General features: G+C 33.3%; 2 protein-coding genes and 1 non-coding gene across 4 annotated transcripts; all 3 read left to right on the forward strand.

Annotated features, from left to right (window-relative positions):
• Positions 1–921: 921 nt before the first annotated feature.
• On the forward strand, positions 922–7,874 carry LOC133675873 (plastid division protein CDP1, chloroplastic-like). Of its 2 annotated transcripts, none has more exons than XM_062097403.1 (12): positions 922–1,409; positions 2,247–2,360; positions 2,469–2,606; positions 2,914–3,018; positions 3,110–3,232; positions 3,563–3,931; positions 4,018–4,113; positions 4,292–4,411; positions 5,632–5,697; positions 5,783–6,568; positions 7,177–7,367; positions 7,594–7,874. In XM_062097403.1, the coding sequence occupies exons 1-12, from the start codon at positions 1,128–1,130 to the stop codon at positions 7,676–7,678; spliced, it is 2,475 nt and encodes an 824-aa protein (XP_061953387.1). In that variant the 5' UTR covers positions 922–1,127; the 3' UTR covers positions 7,679–7,874. The 2 variants fall into 2 exon arrangements, with proteins under 2 accessions (XP_061953387.1, XP_061953388.1); XM_062097404.1 differs by having other exon boundaries at positions 3,125–3,232.
• Positions 7,875–10,691: 2,817 nt separating this feature from the next.
• On the forward strand, positions 10,692–15,302 carry LOC133675335 (succinate--CoA ligase [ADP-forming] subunit alpha-2, mitochondrial-like). The gene is made up of 7 exons (XM_062096686.1): positions 10,692–11,000; positions 11,114–11,323; positions 11,617–11,787; positions 12,104–12,227; positions 12,947–13,008; positions 13,914–13,995; positions 14,930–15,302. The coding sequence occupies exons 1-7, from the start codon at positions 10,761–10,763 to the stop codon at positions 15,067–15,069; spliced, it is 1,029 nt and encodes a 342-aa protein (XP_061952670.1). The 5' UTR covers positions 10,692–10,760; the 3' UTR covers positions 15,070–15,302.
• On the forward strand, positions 13,394–13,525 carry LOC133676378 (small nucleolar RNA snoR111). Its single transcript, XR_009835590.1, has one exon. It is a non-coding gene; the product is annotated as a small nucleolar RNA snoR111 (small nucleolar RNA).
• Positions 15,303–17,132: the final 1,830 nt, after the last annotated feature.

A 17,132-nucleotide genomic window follows, 5' to 3' on the forward strand; every position in this document is an offset into this window, starting at 1 on the left:
TACCCACGTTAATAAAAAAATATATAATTTGATTTTTTAAAAAAATTAAACATGACAATTTTTTTTAATATTGAGGTGAAGATATATCAAATCAATTCAAGTCAATCTGACAAATCTGTGACTAGGGTCATGAAACCGACTAAGTTTAATAAATTCTTTTTTCTAAAACTATTCTTTATTTAATTATGTAATACAAAAAAAAAAAGAGATTGTAGTAAAAGAATTGAATAAATAAAACCTTTTTGATGATGATGGATTGTACAAAAAGGATGATTGCTCAAGAAATAAGGGTGATTGGTAAATAATTCAAGTGTCAAAAATAAAAAATAATAATTTTTTTAAAAAAAGTTTAAGAAAAAAAAGGATTGTAAAAAAAATATAAAAATAAAAACAAGAAAAATGATGATAAATATAGTAAGTGTAAAGTGATAAATGTTTTTAAGTGTAAAGAAAAAAATAAAATAATATTTTTTTAAAATAAAAAAATAAATTTACTATCGTTATAGTACTGACACGGTAAAAAAATAAAAAAATATAATTTTATGGTTACTATGATAAAAAATAAAAAAAAATTATTTTTTTATAGTATTCTACCAACTCTTTTTAGTATATTGTATAGTTTATTTGTTTATATATATATATATATATATATATAATGTGCTCGTTAAAAATTAGAGAGAGAGATTTGTTTTTCTTTCTTTAATGGACGCTCTAGAAAACCGTTGCTTTTGTTAAAGTTTTTGAGGCTTTTTGTGCAATTTTGTCCTCTTTCTATAAATCTAGTGTACCCAGATATAAAGTAGAGAAGCAAAATACTAGCAAGGACTTGTATGAATTAAGATTAATAGAAAGAGGACAAAATTGCACAAAAAGCCTCAAAAACTTTAACAAAAGCAACGGTTCTCTAGATCACCCCTTTAAAGAAAGAAAAACAAATCTCTCTCTCTAATTTTTATCGAGCAAATTATTTTTTATTTTTGAAATTGACAAAAATCGAAGTCCATAATCTCTCCACCCCTTCAATAAATAAGTAAATAACTAAAAAAACCCTCACAATTCGAGCATTTTTATCATCATCTCCAATGTAGAAGCCTTTTTTCATGATTTAACAAAAAAGAAAAATAAAAATGGCAGTGTCGAATTTGAATCTGACGCCGACCATTCTTTCATCTTCTTCGTGTCGTTGCTGTTATTGTCATTTTAACCAGAAAAGTGATTGCTCTCTTCTTTGTTTAGGTTTTGTTAAGAAAACAATTTCTGTTTCTAGGGTTTTGAGGAAGCCTGTTTTTGAATCTAGCAACAAGTTGATTTTCAATGCCACTACTGATACTCGCATCCTTCACAATGTCGCCGCTACGACGAAGGCCACAACCACCGCCACTGTTGAAATCCCTGTCACCTGTTATCAGGTTACATAAACACACTAACACTCTCTCTTTATATATAGCAGAGATTTCATACACTAGATATTGAAAATAGCTGAGAAATCATGGTCTAAATAACAATCCAATATTAAATTAGCAGAAGTTATACTAATCAATTTATTGACTTGTTAATCAGAGAACGACACGGTATTAAATTTTGGGTTTAGTGAGCTCTTAGATCTTGAAAATAACAGAAATGAGAAAGAAGACGGCGTATTAAGTTAGTTGATTTCAGCCTTTCTCTGTAGCGGTTGTTTTGGTGTGTGTATATATCAAGCAGGAAAGTTTGCACTGTCTGCTTAGTGGTGTAAATAATGTATGTCTTTGAAGTATTTCTGCCTTCTTTTTCTTAGTAGAAAAGATGTATAGCAATGCTTGTGAACATGGGTACAAGAGATGTTTTAGAATTAAGTTTTCGAGTAAATTATAAAGCTGACATTTTAGATGTTTATTTGTGTGTTTTGGAGTGGAGGTTCTTGCTCTTTGCTAGATGGATATTTAGTCAAGATACTTGTATACTTGTGCTGATAAGTACAGAGAATAACATATGTTCGCTACTACCCATATTGATAGAATGCGGTGTAATTACCGACCTGATAAATTTTCCTGCTTTTCCCACCATTTTTCTAACTTTTATTCAAGAATTTTGCATTTGCATATCAATAATAGATTTTTTTTAGCCCCATTTCTAGGGTCTAGAGTGTGTTTCCCTCTACTCCTTGGGCATTTTCTTCAATGTCCTGTTTCAGCTTTTACCTAGTTGATTTGGTTCCTAGTTTCTTTTTTTAGACATTCACGTTCTGCAGTTGAATAATTTTGCAGCTGGTTGGTGTTCCTGATAAAGCAGAGAAAGATGAGATTGTTAGGTCAGTGATGCAATTGAAAAATGCTGAAGTAGAAGAGGGTTATACCATGGATGCTGTTATGTCTCGGCAGGTGGAGACTCAAGATTGAAACTTGTAGTTTTACTGACTTGCAAAAAAATGTTATGACATGGAAAGACAATTTTGGATTTTGTATTATCTTATGCTGTTTTGATCCCAGGATCTTCTAATGGATGTAAGGGATAAGCTTCTTTTTGAACCAGAATATGCTGGGAATGTGAGGGACAAGATCCCTCCTAAATCCTCTCTACGTATTCCATTGGCTTGGTTGCCTGGTGCTCTTTGCCTACTTCAAGAGGTATGAGTCAGTAATGTCTTACTTAAATCCTTTCTAGTAATTATTCCAGATTCCATGAGCTTGTAGTTCTTATGTGAGGGTTGTCTTTAAGCAGAGAACAGATTACCATTTTTCATAGACTTTCCATTCACTAATAGTTGCACTTGTTTCTCTTCATCATTTTCTGCTGCCTGTTATCATCCTTTGAACAATCTTGTTATTGAACGATTGGTGTCTTTTTGTTAGCAGTGGTTGAATGTGGAAGATTTTCTAGCAGAAGGATTTGGTCTTAAGCTAACATTGTGGGATCTTCATTTCTCTGATACAGGTTGGAGAAGAGAAGTTGGTGCTGGATATTGGCCAAGCAGTGCTCCAGCATCCAGATGCCAAGCCATATGTTCACGATGTGCTTCTATCCATGGCATTGGCCGAGGTAAGGAAATCAATGAGGGGGTCAAATTAGAGTAATTTTGTAGTAGCAGGCTTGTTATGCCCCCTTTTCTTATCATGCACCTTTCTTGAAGTGTGCAATTGCAAAGATTGGTTTTGAGAGGAACAAAGTGTCATTTGGATTTGAAGCTCTTGCTCGTGCTCAGTGTCTTCTGAGGAGTAAAATCTCACTTGGCAAGATGGCATTACTATCTCAGGTAATTGTGATTCAGTGGCTCTTTCCCCACCTTCCATTTAAGGATCTATATGATGATTTTTTTGTCATTTCTGCTTAATATGGTACCTCCTATTGCTTGTGCCTGAGATTGTGCTTGCAATTAAGTCAATCTGAATTTTCTCATTCTTCATGAAGCAGAGCAAATAAATATTTACACGTGAATAGAAGTTTTAGGACACGTTATCAACACATGATGGTGCTTGAAATTTTACAAAGTGCATCAGACACAACTTTTATTTCCCACATCTCTCATGTTCTGTATGTTTCCATATACACTGTCTTATGTAAACTTGTTGCATTTTGTTTTTAGATAGAAGAATCCCTGGAGGAGCTTGCACCTGCTTGCACATTGGAATTATTAGGCACGCCTCACTCTCCTGAAAATGCAGAACGGAGACGAGGAGCAATTGCAGCCTTGCGTGAATTGCTCAGGCAGGGCCTTGATTTGGAAACATCATGCAGAGTCCAAGACTGGCCATGTTTTCTAAGCCAAGCACTTAACAGACTCATGGCTACAGAAATAGTTGATCTTCTTCCTTGGGATGATTTAGTCCTCATTCGCAAGAATAAGAAATCACTTGAGTCACAGAATCAAAGGGTTGTGATCGATTTCAATTGTTTTTACGTGGCGCTTTTAGCTCATATTGCTCTTGGTTTTTCTAGCAAGCAAACAGAATTGGTATAAATACTAAATTGCACCATTTATTTTGGTCAAACAGCTGTGGGTTCTGTCTTGCTTATCTTGATTTTTCTGCTATTTGCTAGATCAACAAAGCAAAAACTATATGTGAGTGTTTGATAGCATCGGAGAGTATTGATCTAAAATTTGAAGAAGCTTTCTGCTTGTTTCTGCTTGGACAGGTGTATTTTTGAGCTCCCTTTTTTCTCAGATACAGTTCCATTAGCATGTTTGGATTGCATATCTTGGTTTTTACTGGTCAATTTATATCCATACTTCTTTTTTGATCCCCAGTCCATGCCTTTCTCTCTGGCACTTCTTTTTTTAAGTCTTTGGGAACTTTTCATCTTTGATTTTCAGGGCAATCAAGACCAGGCAGTTGAAAAGCTTCAGCAGCTACAATCAAATTCAAATCCTGCTGCACAGAATTTAGTCCCAGGAAAGGAGATAAAAGATGTCTCTGGTGTAAAACCATCATTGGTATGCCTTTTTATTCTGGCCTTGTGAGTTGAACATCACCACATGCATGCATCTGAAAAAACAAGTGGAGAGCACGGTTAGGAAGGCTCCAAGTGAAGTATAGACTTAGGCGTCGTCATATTTTTACTGCTATGGGCCTTACTTATTTCAAATCAATTTATTGGATGTTAAGATGGTATCGTATTTTTTACCATCTATATTTGCTCATGCTCTGGTTGCTCAATGATAGAGCGGAGAAGAGGGCTTTTGAGTCCCTCATTCACAATGGCCTTCCTGTGCTATATGGGATATTGAGCACCTCCAACCCAATAGCATATGCTTTAACACGGTATCACAGCTTGCCTATTATGTTCTGCTTTTTTATTATTATTATTATTGTTGCCCTACATGCTGCTCTTTTAAATAACCACCATCTTCTAATTTATTTTATTCATGTTGTTTACATTCAGGAAATTTCTCAATGACCTGATATTGGGCACGTATGAGATTTCTTGTATCCTCATGTAGTGCCCCTCTCCATGTAACAATGTTGAAGCTTTTAGGTTGGATGTTCTTATATGATATTAGACACACTTTGGTTGTGCTTCAGCCTCTACAATATATGCCTGTTGTCTTTTCGTTAATTCGGCTGCTTAGCGGCCGATTAAGTCTGTTCGTGCTGCACTTATGCATGGGAGGGGGTAGTAGAGGACAAGTTACATGGGGTGAGGAAGGGACCTTAATGTTAGCTCCTGAGTTAATGAGCCTCTTCCAGTAGCCTATACTTTTATTTTGGATGCTGTACAATTTAGATGCTAATGTTTCATCATGAAGTTACTTCTTCTAGTAAAATTTTCTTTCACTATGATTGAACTAGATATGTGCAAGCTCACTTTCAATATCCACACAATCTTGTTGAATAGATCCTGCTTGATTTTTCTTCCACTAACGGTCGTTTCCAAACTAAAATGAGTATTGATGAATAAATTCAGGGAGAGTACAGTGTCAAGCAAAGTTGATATATTAAAGTCCCTATTAGTGGGCCATGTTATCCTTTTTATGTTTATCTTCATTGTAGAAAATCCCACTATTGAAGACGTTTCTCTTGTATGTTCATTCCCTTTGTGGTCTTTCCCCTTCATGGTTTCAGGGCAAGTGACATGATTTATTAAGTTCATGCACTAGACGATTCTTAAGTGTTGATACTTTCTCATGTCAGAATGCCTGCTGAACTTTGCCAGGAAACATGGCTGAAGGATTCTGTGCTTCTTGTCTTTTCGGATACTAGAGACTGCTCTCCTTCATTGGTGAGAATCATATCTATGAACCATAAAAAGAATGATAATCTCTAGCATTAGCAGGAACTTCTGTTACAAATGTACGTTTCTACAGGTGAATTTTTTTGGTGGTGAAAAGAGAGTTATTGGAAGCAAGAAAAGTAGAGTACCTGCACAAGCCACTCATACTATTTCCCATCGACCACTGTCTGATATTGCTATGAAGCGAATGGATTTTGGGGAATCACGTCCATATATGAACTCTTCCCAACATTTCAGGTCTGCTGTAAAGCAGTTGTCTCCAACTGATTTGCAAAGCTCATTGATCTTGACTGAGAATGGCAGTGGAAGCAACAGTAATGAGCCATCAGTTCAATTGAAGAGAGAGATTGGTGCTCACAATAGAAGAACTTGGGAAAGTTGGTTACAACATGCAGATGTAGTTAGAAAGATAAGTTTTGTTGCGGTATTGGGGTGCATTGTGTTTATTACTTTTAAAATGTCAGGCATGGGTTTAAGAAGGATAAGAGTTGCATCTAATCTGATCTCTGATAGAACTAGTATTGGCACAAGTTCCCTTGCCTGGAAAACGGATTCTTCTCTTGATCGCAATGTTCACCCTGTTTATATTAGAGGAAGTGGTATTACTGGAAGAATGAGAAAGCTGTTGTCCATGCTTAAAATGCAGTATGGAAACCAGCTTGATACTAAAAAATTGCAAAGTTCAAGGCTTGCTGCTAGTATATCACCTTCTATGGAAACTGTATCTAGGAAGCAAATGCCTTTGGAAGAAGCTGAAGCTCTTGTTAATCATTGGCAGGCAATTAAAGCTGAAGCTCTTGGTCCTTGGTACCAAGTTCACAGCCTCTCTGAAGTCCTTGACGAGTCCATGCTTGCCCAGGTAAAATATATTTGTTGTGATAAGATATTCAACCACTGAGCTGCCAATCTAATGATCTTGTAAAGTTGAACAAATGACTTCGAAGATGCAATGAATTTTTTGGGTCATTGGATTGCAGTAAGTTACCCAATCATAAATGACAATTTAAATCGTGAAAATATAATTCATTTGTTCTATAAGAGTCTAATTTGTCAACTTATACACTATTGTGGTGGATTGTGATATGGATATTCTATTACATTCTCGTGGTCCAAATCACATATTTCAAATTTGGTTTGAACATTAATTCCAGTGCAGAATGAAAACTATTGAAATTTAGTCATTGTTCTTGGATATAATTTCTTTTTTTTTAGGATTCTGGGGATATCATTTGCTCATTTGCAAAACAGTTTATTGATTAGTTTGAGAAAATTTAATTTGTATTTAATGAATTAGGCCACCAATAACTTTTCTTAGTTCAAATGACATTTTTACAGCCCTTGTATATTTTTATGTTCATGAATGGATGGAAATACAGTATAACAACAAATACAAATTATCAAATTCTGTTCCTTTGTAAAGATTTAAAGTGTTGTGATTGCTTGCTTTGTTGCATTTTTTATTTACAGTGGCAAGATTTAGCTGAAGCAGCCAAAGCACAGTCTTGTTATTGGAGATTTGTTTTGCTGCAACTGTCCATTCTGCGAGCTGACATTTTCTCAGATGGATATGGCTTGGAGATTGCTGAAATTGAAGTTCTCCTTGAGGAAGCAGCAGAGCTTGTTGATGAATCTCAGCAGAAAAACCCAAACTATTACAGGTTAGTATATCCAGATTTTTTCTTGTTACTATATTATTTGTTTCATCGAACCTTGTCCCGCATCAGCTGTGAAGTACTTATGAATCACAACTTCGATGCATTGACTTTCTCATAAAAAAATAACAACAAAAAAAAAAATTAGTAAAGAGCATGTAAAAACCTGAATCCAGAAGCGAATTGTTCTGATAATTTCTGTTTTATACATGTGTCTCTGATGTATTTGCAGCACCTATAAAACCCTTTATGTTCTAAAAAGGCAAGATGATGGTTCATGGAGGTTCTGCGAAAGTGATATTCAAACATCATCTTGATATCTAGTCAGGTTGTGGAAAGCGTGAGTTGACAATAATTTACCAGTGTCCTAACCTATTTTCTCCGTCATCTACCTTTAACTCGTGGAGGATGTCTGCAAAATTGTAAATGAATAGGGTGGCAATAACATTTTCAATAGAGTGGAATAGTTGTACCGGATGCTTTGATAGGAAATTAAATTAATTTTTTTACATAGTTCCATTTTTCCAACATGGTAGAGCTCCGGCGGTATCCTTAACCTCGAGAAATTACTTTCAAAATTTTACTGTCGCAAATTTGCTATGTTTGATCAGGAATTAGATTGTGATCTGATTATATGATGTAATGGGAGATGGTGATCTCAAGAAATGGCAGAAGTTTGGAATGGAATTTCTTGCAATATTTAGCTGCATTAATGCTGTAAGCATGCAGAAAATTAGGTGCATGTTTGAAGGTTTTTTTTCCAAAGTGTTTTTTTGTTTGGAATGTATTAAAATATTTTTTTTCACATCAATCTGAAAATAAAAAATTCTAAATTTAAAGTTAAAAAAAATCAAAAAATTTCAAAATCGTAGGCCATCCGCAATCAGAAACACCTTTAAAGTTGATGTTTGTGAAAAAAAATTAAACTTTTTTGTTTAAAATTATTTTTTGTATGTTTTTGAAGTGTTTTTATTGTTGTGATATTAAAAATATTTTTAAAATAAAATATATTATCTTGTTATATTTATATATAAAAAAATTTAAAAACAATTATTTTCACGCAGTCAAATCCTCTCCAAAGCAGCCGGCTGGTTTCTATTTGTGTAGTCTAATTAATTTCTTTAGCACAATCAATGTTTTTTAATAGCTTTAATTTTGTAAATAATACTAGATATATAATTAACTGCTTATGCATGGAGCCTAGAAAATCCCTGTACTGATTGATCAGGGCGTAAAGACACAGCTGTTAGTATAGAGAATAATGGCAATCTGATGGAAAAAATCTTCTTTTTCTCCAAAATCAATAACGAGTCTCATCGGTGGGTTGCACTATTTCAATAGTATGATTTTTGGGATAATGCCTTTAGAAGAGATTTTTTAAATAAAAGTAAGCGTTTCACTAATTATATTAGGACTCAATTATTATTTTACCATTGTGTTTTCTAATGAAATAATTAGTTAAACCGTTTGTTTTAAAAAACCTAATATTAATACCCATGCTGTATATTTGATTATAACTTGTTGCTTGGTGTTGGTTTTCATTATAATTAAATTACTTGTCTAAAATGTGCTTCATTTGTAATTAAGATTTTTAATTTTACTTACTAGGTAGAAGTTGAAAAGGGTAATTTGAGGATTTTAAAGGGTTGAAAGCATTTTGCCATGTTGAGAAAGTTGAGCCAGCATGGCATGAGCTATTTAACTAAAAAACTGTTACCTGAATGGTATAGTTTAATTAGTCAGGCTCTAGATTTGTTTTTTAGAGGTTATTAGTTTGAGTTTTATAAATCTCAGGGTTACTAGAGGCTTACATAATCATTAACTTGAGAGCTCGTGAGATTAGTCGAGGTATATGTAAGCTGACCTCGACATCCACGTTAATAACAAAAAAAAAAAACTATTCTAATAGTTGTTATACTAAATTAGATATCATTATTCTGAAAGGCGATATAATTTAAATATTAATAGCCTTGGTGACGAACCAAGAAAAAGATCAAATTGACAGTCATGGTGAAAGAAAGCTTGTTCTTCGAGGTAAAAGTGTAGTAGAAATAGTTATTCTATTTTCTTTTGTCAAGAGGATTTTGTAATATAAAATGCTGAAGCAAATTTGGTGTGAGAAAGTAGAAAAGGAGAGGGAAAAAAAATTATCCATAGGTTGTATGGTCTCTAAAACCAGCAATATAATTTGCATTTACATCTTAAATCTATGAAAACTTCAAGTTCTTAACTTTTATATAGTCAAATATTTCTCTCCAATAATATTGTAAATTGTTTAATTATATAAATTATATAAGTTTGCGAGAACATGTTTTCCTATTGATGGATATTACCTCACCTAACAAAGCTGAGACATTCAGTTTGTTTCAGCAAGCCAAAATTTAGGGTTCTACAAATAATTTGGAGACACGGTTCATTCAGAGATCATAAACAATCAAAATTTATGCGTTTTTTCATTAATTTTATAAACATGTTAACGTTAATTATGAATAAAATGTGATTTTTTTGCCATAGTTTAGTTATTGGGCGTATCAACCATATTATACAAAAAAAAAAAAAACCTTCTCCTCATCATTACTATTCAAACCATGTAAGCTTGCAAGAATATAAAAATTCTTACAAAATATTTTCGTGTAAACACACAGAACAAGGAATTCTATCTCATGTTAGGTTGCAAGAATATAAAAATTTTTACAAAATATTTTCGTGTAAACACACAGAACAAGGAATTCTATCTCATGTTAGGTTGCAAGAAAAAAAAAAGGTTAAAATTAAACAATTAAAATCTCTCTAAAAACACCTCGTATTTGCATTAAATTAACCATGCACTAACTATTAAGATGCAATAAAATCCTAGACAATTATTTTGTGCGTGTGTGGGGTTTAACAATAAGGGTATTTTTGAAGTAGTTTGCGTATACCAACTAGTCTAAGTAAATTAAGTGTTTCTTAAGTAATTTTAAAAGGGCATCTCCCTATCAATTTTACTATGCATTTAAAAGAATTTAATATTTTTTTTATAAATATTAATCCTAAGATTTTAACTCATGAACTTTTAATCACTATGCAAATTATTTGAGGTTAATCTTAAATAATAATTAAAAACAATTGGATTTTAAGCGTTCCATAAAAATAATTTTTAATTTAAAATATATTAAAATAGTATATTTTTTAAATGTTAGCATATTAAAATTATAAAAGTATATATATATATATATATATATATATATATATATATGAAATTAATTATTAATTACATGATTATTTTTTTAACAGAGAAATAAAATAATTCTAAAAACAATAAAATAAGAGAATCGGAACCAGCTTTTCTTATTTGCTTTCCAACTTTCTTTCTGACAGCAAAACCAACTTTCTTTCTTCAAGGAAAAAAGTAACTAGATGGCTCGTCAAGCCGTCGCGAAACTACTCGGCTCGATCGCACCACGCAAGCCTTCCTCCACCAATTCTCTCCTCAACCTCTCGCCGTCCTCGGCGGCTCAGACTCGCCATTATGCAGCGGCTCCACCACCACCTCCGGCGGTTTTCGTCGACAAAAACACTCGAGTGATTTGCCAAGGCATCACTGGCAAAAACGGCACTTTCCACACCGAACAAGCTATCGAATACGGCACTAAAATGGTATAACAAATTTTATTTTTGTTAATTTTTATGTTTCCTAAAAATATTCAAAATTTTTTAGGGAGTTTGTTTGATTCTTAGAGTGCGGTTTGTTTGATTGTTCGCTGAAGTAGGTAGGAGGTGTGACGCCGAAGAAGGGAGGGACGGAGCACTTAGGGCTTCCAGTTTTCAACACAGTGGCGGAAGCAAAGGCTGAAACGAAGGCTAATGCTTCGGTTATCTATGTTCCCCCGCCATTTGCTGCCGCAGCGATTATGGAGGCAATGGAAGCTGAGTTGAATCTTGTTGTGTGCATTACTGAAGGAATCCCTCAACATGATATGGTAAAATTTACTATTCTTTTTTTAAAATGTTGTCTATTTTTTAAATTGATTAATTTTGGAAGTGAAATTGCATAATGTTCAGTGGTATGATATTATTTGTCATTTGATATTTTGGTATTGTTAGTTTTATTAATGGTTTCCTGATGAATTAAAATTTTTGGTAAATATACTGCCTTGTGGTTGGAGTTCCGATCGATATGTAGTTGATTACTGGCTGGCTCGGTTATTATGTTTGCTTTGTTTTTTCTTTGTTCTTCTGAAAGTGATTTTGAGATGATGTTTATTAATTTCAGGTACGTGTGAAGGCTGCTCTGAACAGGCAAACTAAAACTCGGTTGATTGGGCCAAACTGTCCTGGAATTATTAAACCGGGAGAATGTAAAATAGGTATAATGCCTGCCTACATCCATAAACCTGGTCGTATTGGAATAGTTTCTCGATCCGGAACTTTGACCTATGAAGCGGTAAGGCCTGATTTGATCTGCTGATAATGTGTTGATAAGATGCTATTGATTTGATTGTTTGAAGAGCAAGGCCTAATTTTACTGTTAAAAAAGGTCTCTCTCTCTCTGTGTTCCCCAGGTAAGCTTTGAAATACACAAATTGCTTCCTTGAATATGCAAGGAAAAGTAGAGTTTTATATGTCCATCTGCTTCGTGCTTTAATAGATATCATTGAGTGTTTTGTGACTTTAGCAGGAGGGTTTTTTTTTTTTTTTTTACATCTTAATTTATTTGTTTTCAGCCCTATTGGTACAATATTTTTTTTATTACTTTTCAGGTTTTCCAAACAACTGCTGTTGGCCTTGGACAATCCACTTGTGTTGGTATAGGAGGAGATCCATTCAATGGAACAAACTTTGTTGATTGCATAGAGAAGTTTCTTGTTGATCCTCAAACAGAAGGTAAATTGCTCTCAGAAATATTTGCCTGCTTGTTTTAATTATTTGTTAAAAAAGAATGTCCCAGAATTTGTTGCTAGGAATTTTCACACATAAAGAAACATACACAAACTCATGCATGTTCAATGGTCATATCAACTTTGTCATTGAGTATGCTTTACTATTGATGGTTTAGACTTAGTTCTTTCAGAGCTGAAGATACATACATTCATCTCAGTATGCATTTTCTCTATCTCCCCTGTTTCTGTGAAGCTTTTTCTCATTACCCACGTCTCTAGGAGCTGTTTGTGTGAAGAGAGACCTGAAGCACATGGTCTGGATGTGTAACAATTTAGTCGTTGGTTAACCTTGCTGATGCACTACATTGATACTTGGAATTGTCCATGTTGTCAGTCTGTTTGTGGCTTCAAATTCTTACATACAGTATTAGGATAAAATTATATGGTAGCTGTATTTTGCCATTTGTTTTCTTAGAAGATTGAGTTATCTCATCATTGATAAATGAGTTTCTCCAAAACCACCTTTCATTTTACTTAATCTGGACTTTTTTTTGGATGGGGGTGGTTAATAAATATTTTCTGCACTTCTTTTTATTTTCGTCATTGTATTGCTCTATTTTTCCTTTATTTCTGTTGATATCAATAGATGTTCCAGAAAGAATTGCAGTAGATATTGGACAAACAGGATACACATGTGAACTATAATTGCATTATGCATTTCAGGTATCATTCTTATAGGGGAGATAGGTGGAACTGCAGAAGAGGATGCTGCTGCATTAATAAAGGTAATGGCTGCCCATCTGTCAGTGGATTCGGTTTGAACTCAAAATTTTGTATGTATAGTCAATTTCATAATTGGTTTACGGTAAATCCCGGTAAATTATGGGTTGTATATTTTTTTTAAGTATTGGTGAGAATATGGGATCTAATGGGGGCATGAAATGCTATGAGTTCTTCTATGTGGCTGACTTAAATTTAATATATAAATAAGCTTTCAGATTTACTATTCTGATTATGTCTATTGTCATTTATGCACTTTTGGTGGATGCTCTAAACTCAGATTCTTATGGGTGCTTAGACTTGAGTCTTCTGGTCTGTAATTTAATGGCTGCCATTCTTATTTAAAGAAATGTTTTCTTTTTTATTACTACAGCAAAACCTCAGTTCTGTTAAGGGGGAGGAGAGACAAATCTCTTAGTGTTGTTTTGTTTTGAAAGAACCGAGGTAGAACAGATCTAATGGCCGAGATATTGTTTCAGTCCTCATTCTTTGTTTGATGATTTGATTGTCGCTTGTTTCTTTTTAGTTTGATTTCATTTGTATTTTTTAATTCAATTGGGTTGTTGATAATGTGTTTTAGAGAATGCTAGTGATTTGTGCAAGTAATCTTTAAATCATGGTTATAATAGTTAACAATTCAGTTTCTGTTCAAATGTGCTTGTGTTGAGTCTTTGAAGTTTTTGGCAGCTCTAATTTCACAAAACCTCATGGGGGGTTTGCTTCATTATCCGAAAAAAAAATCTATTGAGGATATCGGATAAGTCAGCGTTTGATTAAAAATTGTAGGGTATTAAGATGTTATTTCTTTGTCGCTTGTTTCTCATGAGATTCTTGCTGCATTATTGCTCTCATTGCTGGAGCATTTCTTTGTTGTCTGTTTATATGTGATCAAATGAATCCATTCTAACAGGAAAGTGGAACTGAGAAGCCTGTTGTGGCCTTCATTGCTGGACTTACTGCACCACCAGGCCGTCGTATGGGACATGCTGGAGGTATATTGTTTTTGGTTGTGCACTTTATATAATTTTATGTTTTTTTGTGTTTGCATGCATGTGGATATGCACATTCATATAGATTGAAGTAGGAGCAGGGCTGCCTAAAATATCCAAGATAAATGGCTCATCTTGCTGGGGATGGAAGGACCATGTAAATTTTAAATGAAAGAAATTTTGGTGGAGGGTGGGTGAGTGCTGAGTGGAATGTTAAGTGTTTAATTGTGTGTGGAATCTTAGAAATACAGATTATTTGCGTGAACACTTACAAATTGAGTGTGGGGTGAATGAAAAGTGGCCCTGGCAACTATATATCGATAGAAGGAAATCAGGATTTTGGCTTTGGGGTGGAGGGTGCTTGTACAGATGACTTTCAAGTAACTCAGAAATACTCTGCATGTTAATTATCTTTATAGTATCAAGCCTTTGTTTTGGTGAAGGTGGTCTGAAATCAGCCTTGAATCTACTAGTCAAGCATGTTTTTGTCCCCATACCTTCTGGGAGAAAATGTATCCCCAATGTCATCCACATCAACCCTAGAACCCAAGGCGATTATTCGCTGTAAGTTTTCAAGTTTCTGGGACTGCCCTACATGACTTGTGAGCGCGAAATCCAGCTCGAACACCTCTTGATTATTACCATTGTATTTTGAACGAGTTAAATTTCCAGTATGGTGCATGAGCTCAACATTGTGCTTCTGAAATCACTGCTTCCTTGCTGTATGCTGCTAAGGTTTAGTAGCTGGAGAATATATCTAGATTGTTTTTTTATGAGTTTCGTACCCATGTGTCCTTGTAGTGACTACCCTCGTTATATGTGGTCATGTTGCTGTAGAATTTAACAATCCTTGAGAGCGATTGCAATTTGGTATAGGAATCCCTGAAATGTCTTCAAGGTGTTAAAACATCTTTATGTTTGGTCTCTTTTTGTGCAGCTATTGTCTCAGGTGGAAAAGGGACTGCGCAAGACAAAATCAAGACCCTAAGGGAAGCTGGAGTTACTGTTGTAGAGTCCCCTGCAAGAATTGGTGTTGCAATGCTTGATGTTTTTAAGCAGAGGGGTCTCGCAAATTAATTTGGACAAGTTAAGTTTGCTGTCCACTTTTAAAGAAGTAAATGCTCTAATTAAATTCTTGATAATCCGGTGCAACCAAAAAAAGAAAAATCTTGATAGTTTCCTTCTTTCTCTCAGCCAAACCCACGCAGGTTTATAATGAATAAAGGAAGATTTTTGTTCCTCCCTTTGATAAATATAATTGTATGTTATTACTTCTATAATTGAAGTTGATGTGCTCTGTTTTTTATTCATTTCCCTCTCCCATAGAAATCTGCAAAAGTTTTGCCTATTATTGGTTGACCTGGCCTTTTATTTTAATCTAAACCCTGGTATTTGAAAATCTATTGAATTTGGGGTTACCTGTTTTGATTTACATCATCAATATCTTTTTCTAATTTTAATTTAGGTTTTTGGATTAGGATTTTTTTTTATTAAGATCATATTCTTACTGTTGCTAAAAATGTTATTATTCCAAGCTCATCTATGCAAATCTTGTACCCAATTCTTGTTAGATTCGAAAATTTGTAATTTAAAAAATAAAATAAAAAATTGTGTTTTTGACTCGAGCTTTAAAATGACTTTTTATCTTGAAATATTGTTTGCAAGATTAAAATATTGATTAGGTGTTTTTTTAGAATAATTTGGTAGGGTAGAAAGACGGAAGGAGTTGTAAATCATACAATCATTCTTTCATTCACATAAACCTTAACCATCTTGTGTAAATTACTAGGAATCTTCTTTTCATATAAACTTGCTCATCTGTCATTAGTTGCGGAGCCTAACCTTCATACACCCTATACCATCATTACTTTCTTTCTAGCTTTTTACATGTTATTTGCATAGTTATCATTTTTTGATTAGGTAAGTACTTACTGCAAATTTTATTGCAAATTTAACATATACTTACATTATAATGTACAAGGATGGTTGTGAAACCTATGCCTTTCCATTTCTTGCTAATACTTCCTTATCCTCAGAACACATGCTATTTATACTAGAATTAATCCATCCACATAGTAATCAATCATAATTCTTGAGAGATTTTGGAGAGTTGAGGTTTCTCATGCTATTTCTACTATTTAATATTATTTAATAGGTCTTTTCAATGTTACATTCTTGTTTTTTTTTTATCTTTGTATATAGTAAAAACTCTTGCAATTTCCTCCAAAATCTCAATTAGAATGATTGATTTAGAACTTATTAAGAAACTCATTCAATACTACCTTGACAAATAAAAATCATTGCTTTATTAATGTTTTCAATTACGAATGCATGAATTTGATGCGAAAGAAGCTCATGCGAAATTGACATGACGGATAGCAGACAACTAAGCTAGTTAATTCCCAAAAACCCTCGAAATAAAAATCACGATTATTGCCGGAGGGAAATATTTAATGCAGTGTAAATCTATTTTAAAAAAATTGCTTATGATTTTTTATAACACTAGGATGATATATAGGTTAATTCAGTTGATTTGAGTTTTTTATTTTTATTTTTTAATTGGTATTTTTTTAATTTTATTCTTTAACATTAAATTGATTATTAATTAAACTTCATAATTGACTTGCTTTCCATGAGGTTATTATGATTTTATAATTCTAGTCATGTATTTTATGGGTTAATCCAAGTAAATTCATGTTGTTTTATTGTGCCATGTTTTTAGATTTTTTTTTCATTTTCAACATTTAACAATGAGTTTATTGAAATTTCGACCTCATAATTTGTTTTTATTTGCTTTTTATGTAGTTATCACAGTCTCATAATATTGGTTGTGAGTTTGACAGATTAATACAATTTAACCTAGGTTAATTTTTTTGTTTACTTTTAATGAGATTATTCCAATCTTATAACCTTGGTTATGGGTTTAACAAGTTAATTCATGTTAATTTTTCTTGTTAATTTTTTTTAATAGGTTAACTCAAGTTAATCTAATATAATATTGTTTCAATATTATTTTTTAAAAAAGATGTTTTGAATTTTTGTATGTTCTTATCAGTTGTCTGGATTGTATTTGGATCTATCAGACCTATGGGTTCAATATTCACATAATTTTTAATTTTTACTAGAAAAATAATAGCAAT

Source organism: Populus nigra, chromosome 16, assembly GCF_951802175.1.
Source record: "Populus nigra chromosome 16, ddPopNigr1.1, whole genome shotgun sequence".
In the NCBI taxonomy this organism is placed as follows: domain Eukaryota; kingdom Viridiplantae; phylum Streptophyta; class Magnoliopsida; order Malpighiales; family Salicaceae; genus Populus; species Populus nigra.

What these genes read in the sequence shown, in the direction of transcription:
- LOC133675873 (XM_062097403.1), top strand. Translation starts at nt 1,128, where the DNA reads ATGGCAGTGTCGAATTTGAATCTGACGCCGACCATTCTTTCATCTTCT. An exon ending in CTAGCAAGCAAACAGAATTG is followed by an intron (nt 3,932 to 4,017) that starts GTATAAATACTA and finishes GCTATTTGCTAG; the next exon opens with ATCAACAAAGCAAAAACTAT. An exon ending in GCTTGTTTCTGCTTGGACAG is followed by an intron (nt 4,114 to 4,291) that starts GTGTATTTTTGA and finishes TTTGATTTTCAG; the next exon opens with GGCAATCAAGACCAGGCAGT.
- LOC133675335 (XM_062096686.1), top strand. Translation starts at nt 10,761, where the DNA reads ATGGCTCGTCAAGCCGTCGCGAAACTACTCGGCTCGATCGCACCACGC. An exon ending in GAATCCCTCAACATGATATG is followed by an intron (nt 11,324 to 11,616) that starts GTAAAATTTACT and finishes TATTAATTTCAG; the next exon opens with GTACGTGTGAAGGCTGCTCT. An exon ending in ATGCTGCTGCATTAATAAAG is followed by an intron (nt 13,009 to 13,913) that starts GTAATGGCTGCC and finishes CCATTCTAACAG; the next exon opens with GAAAGTGGAACTGAGAAGCC.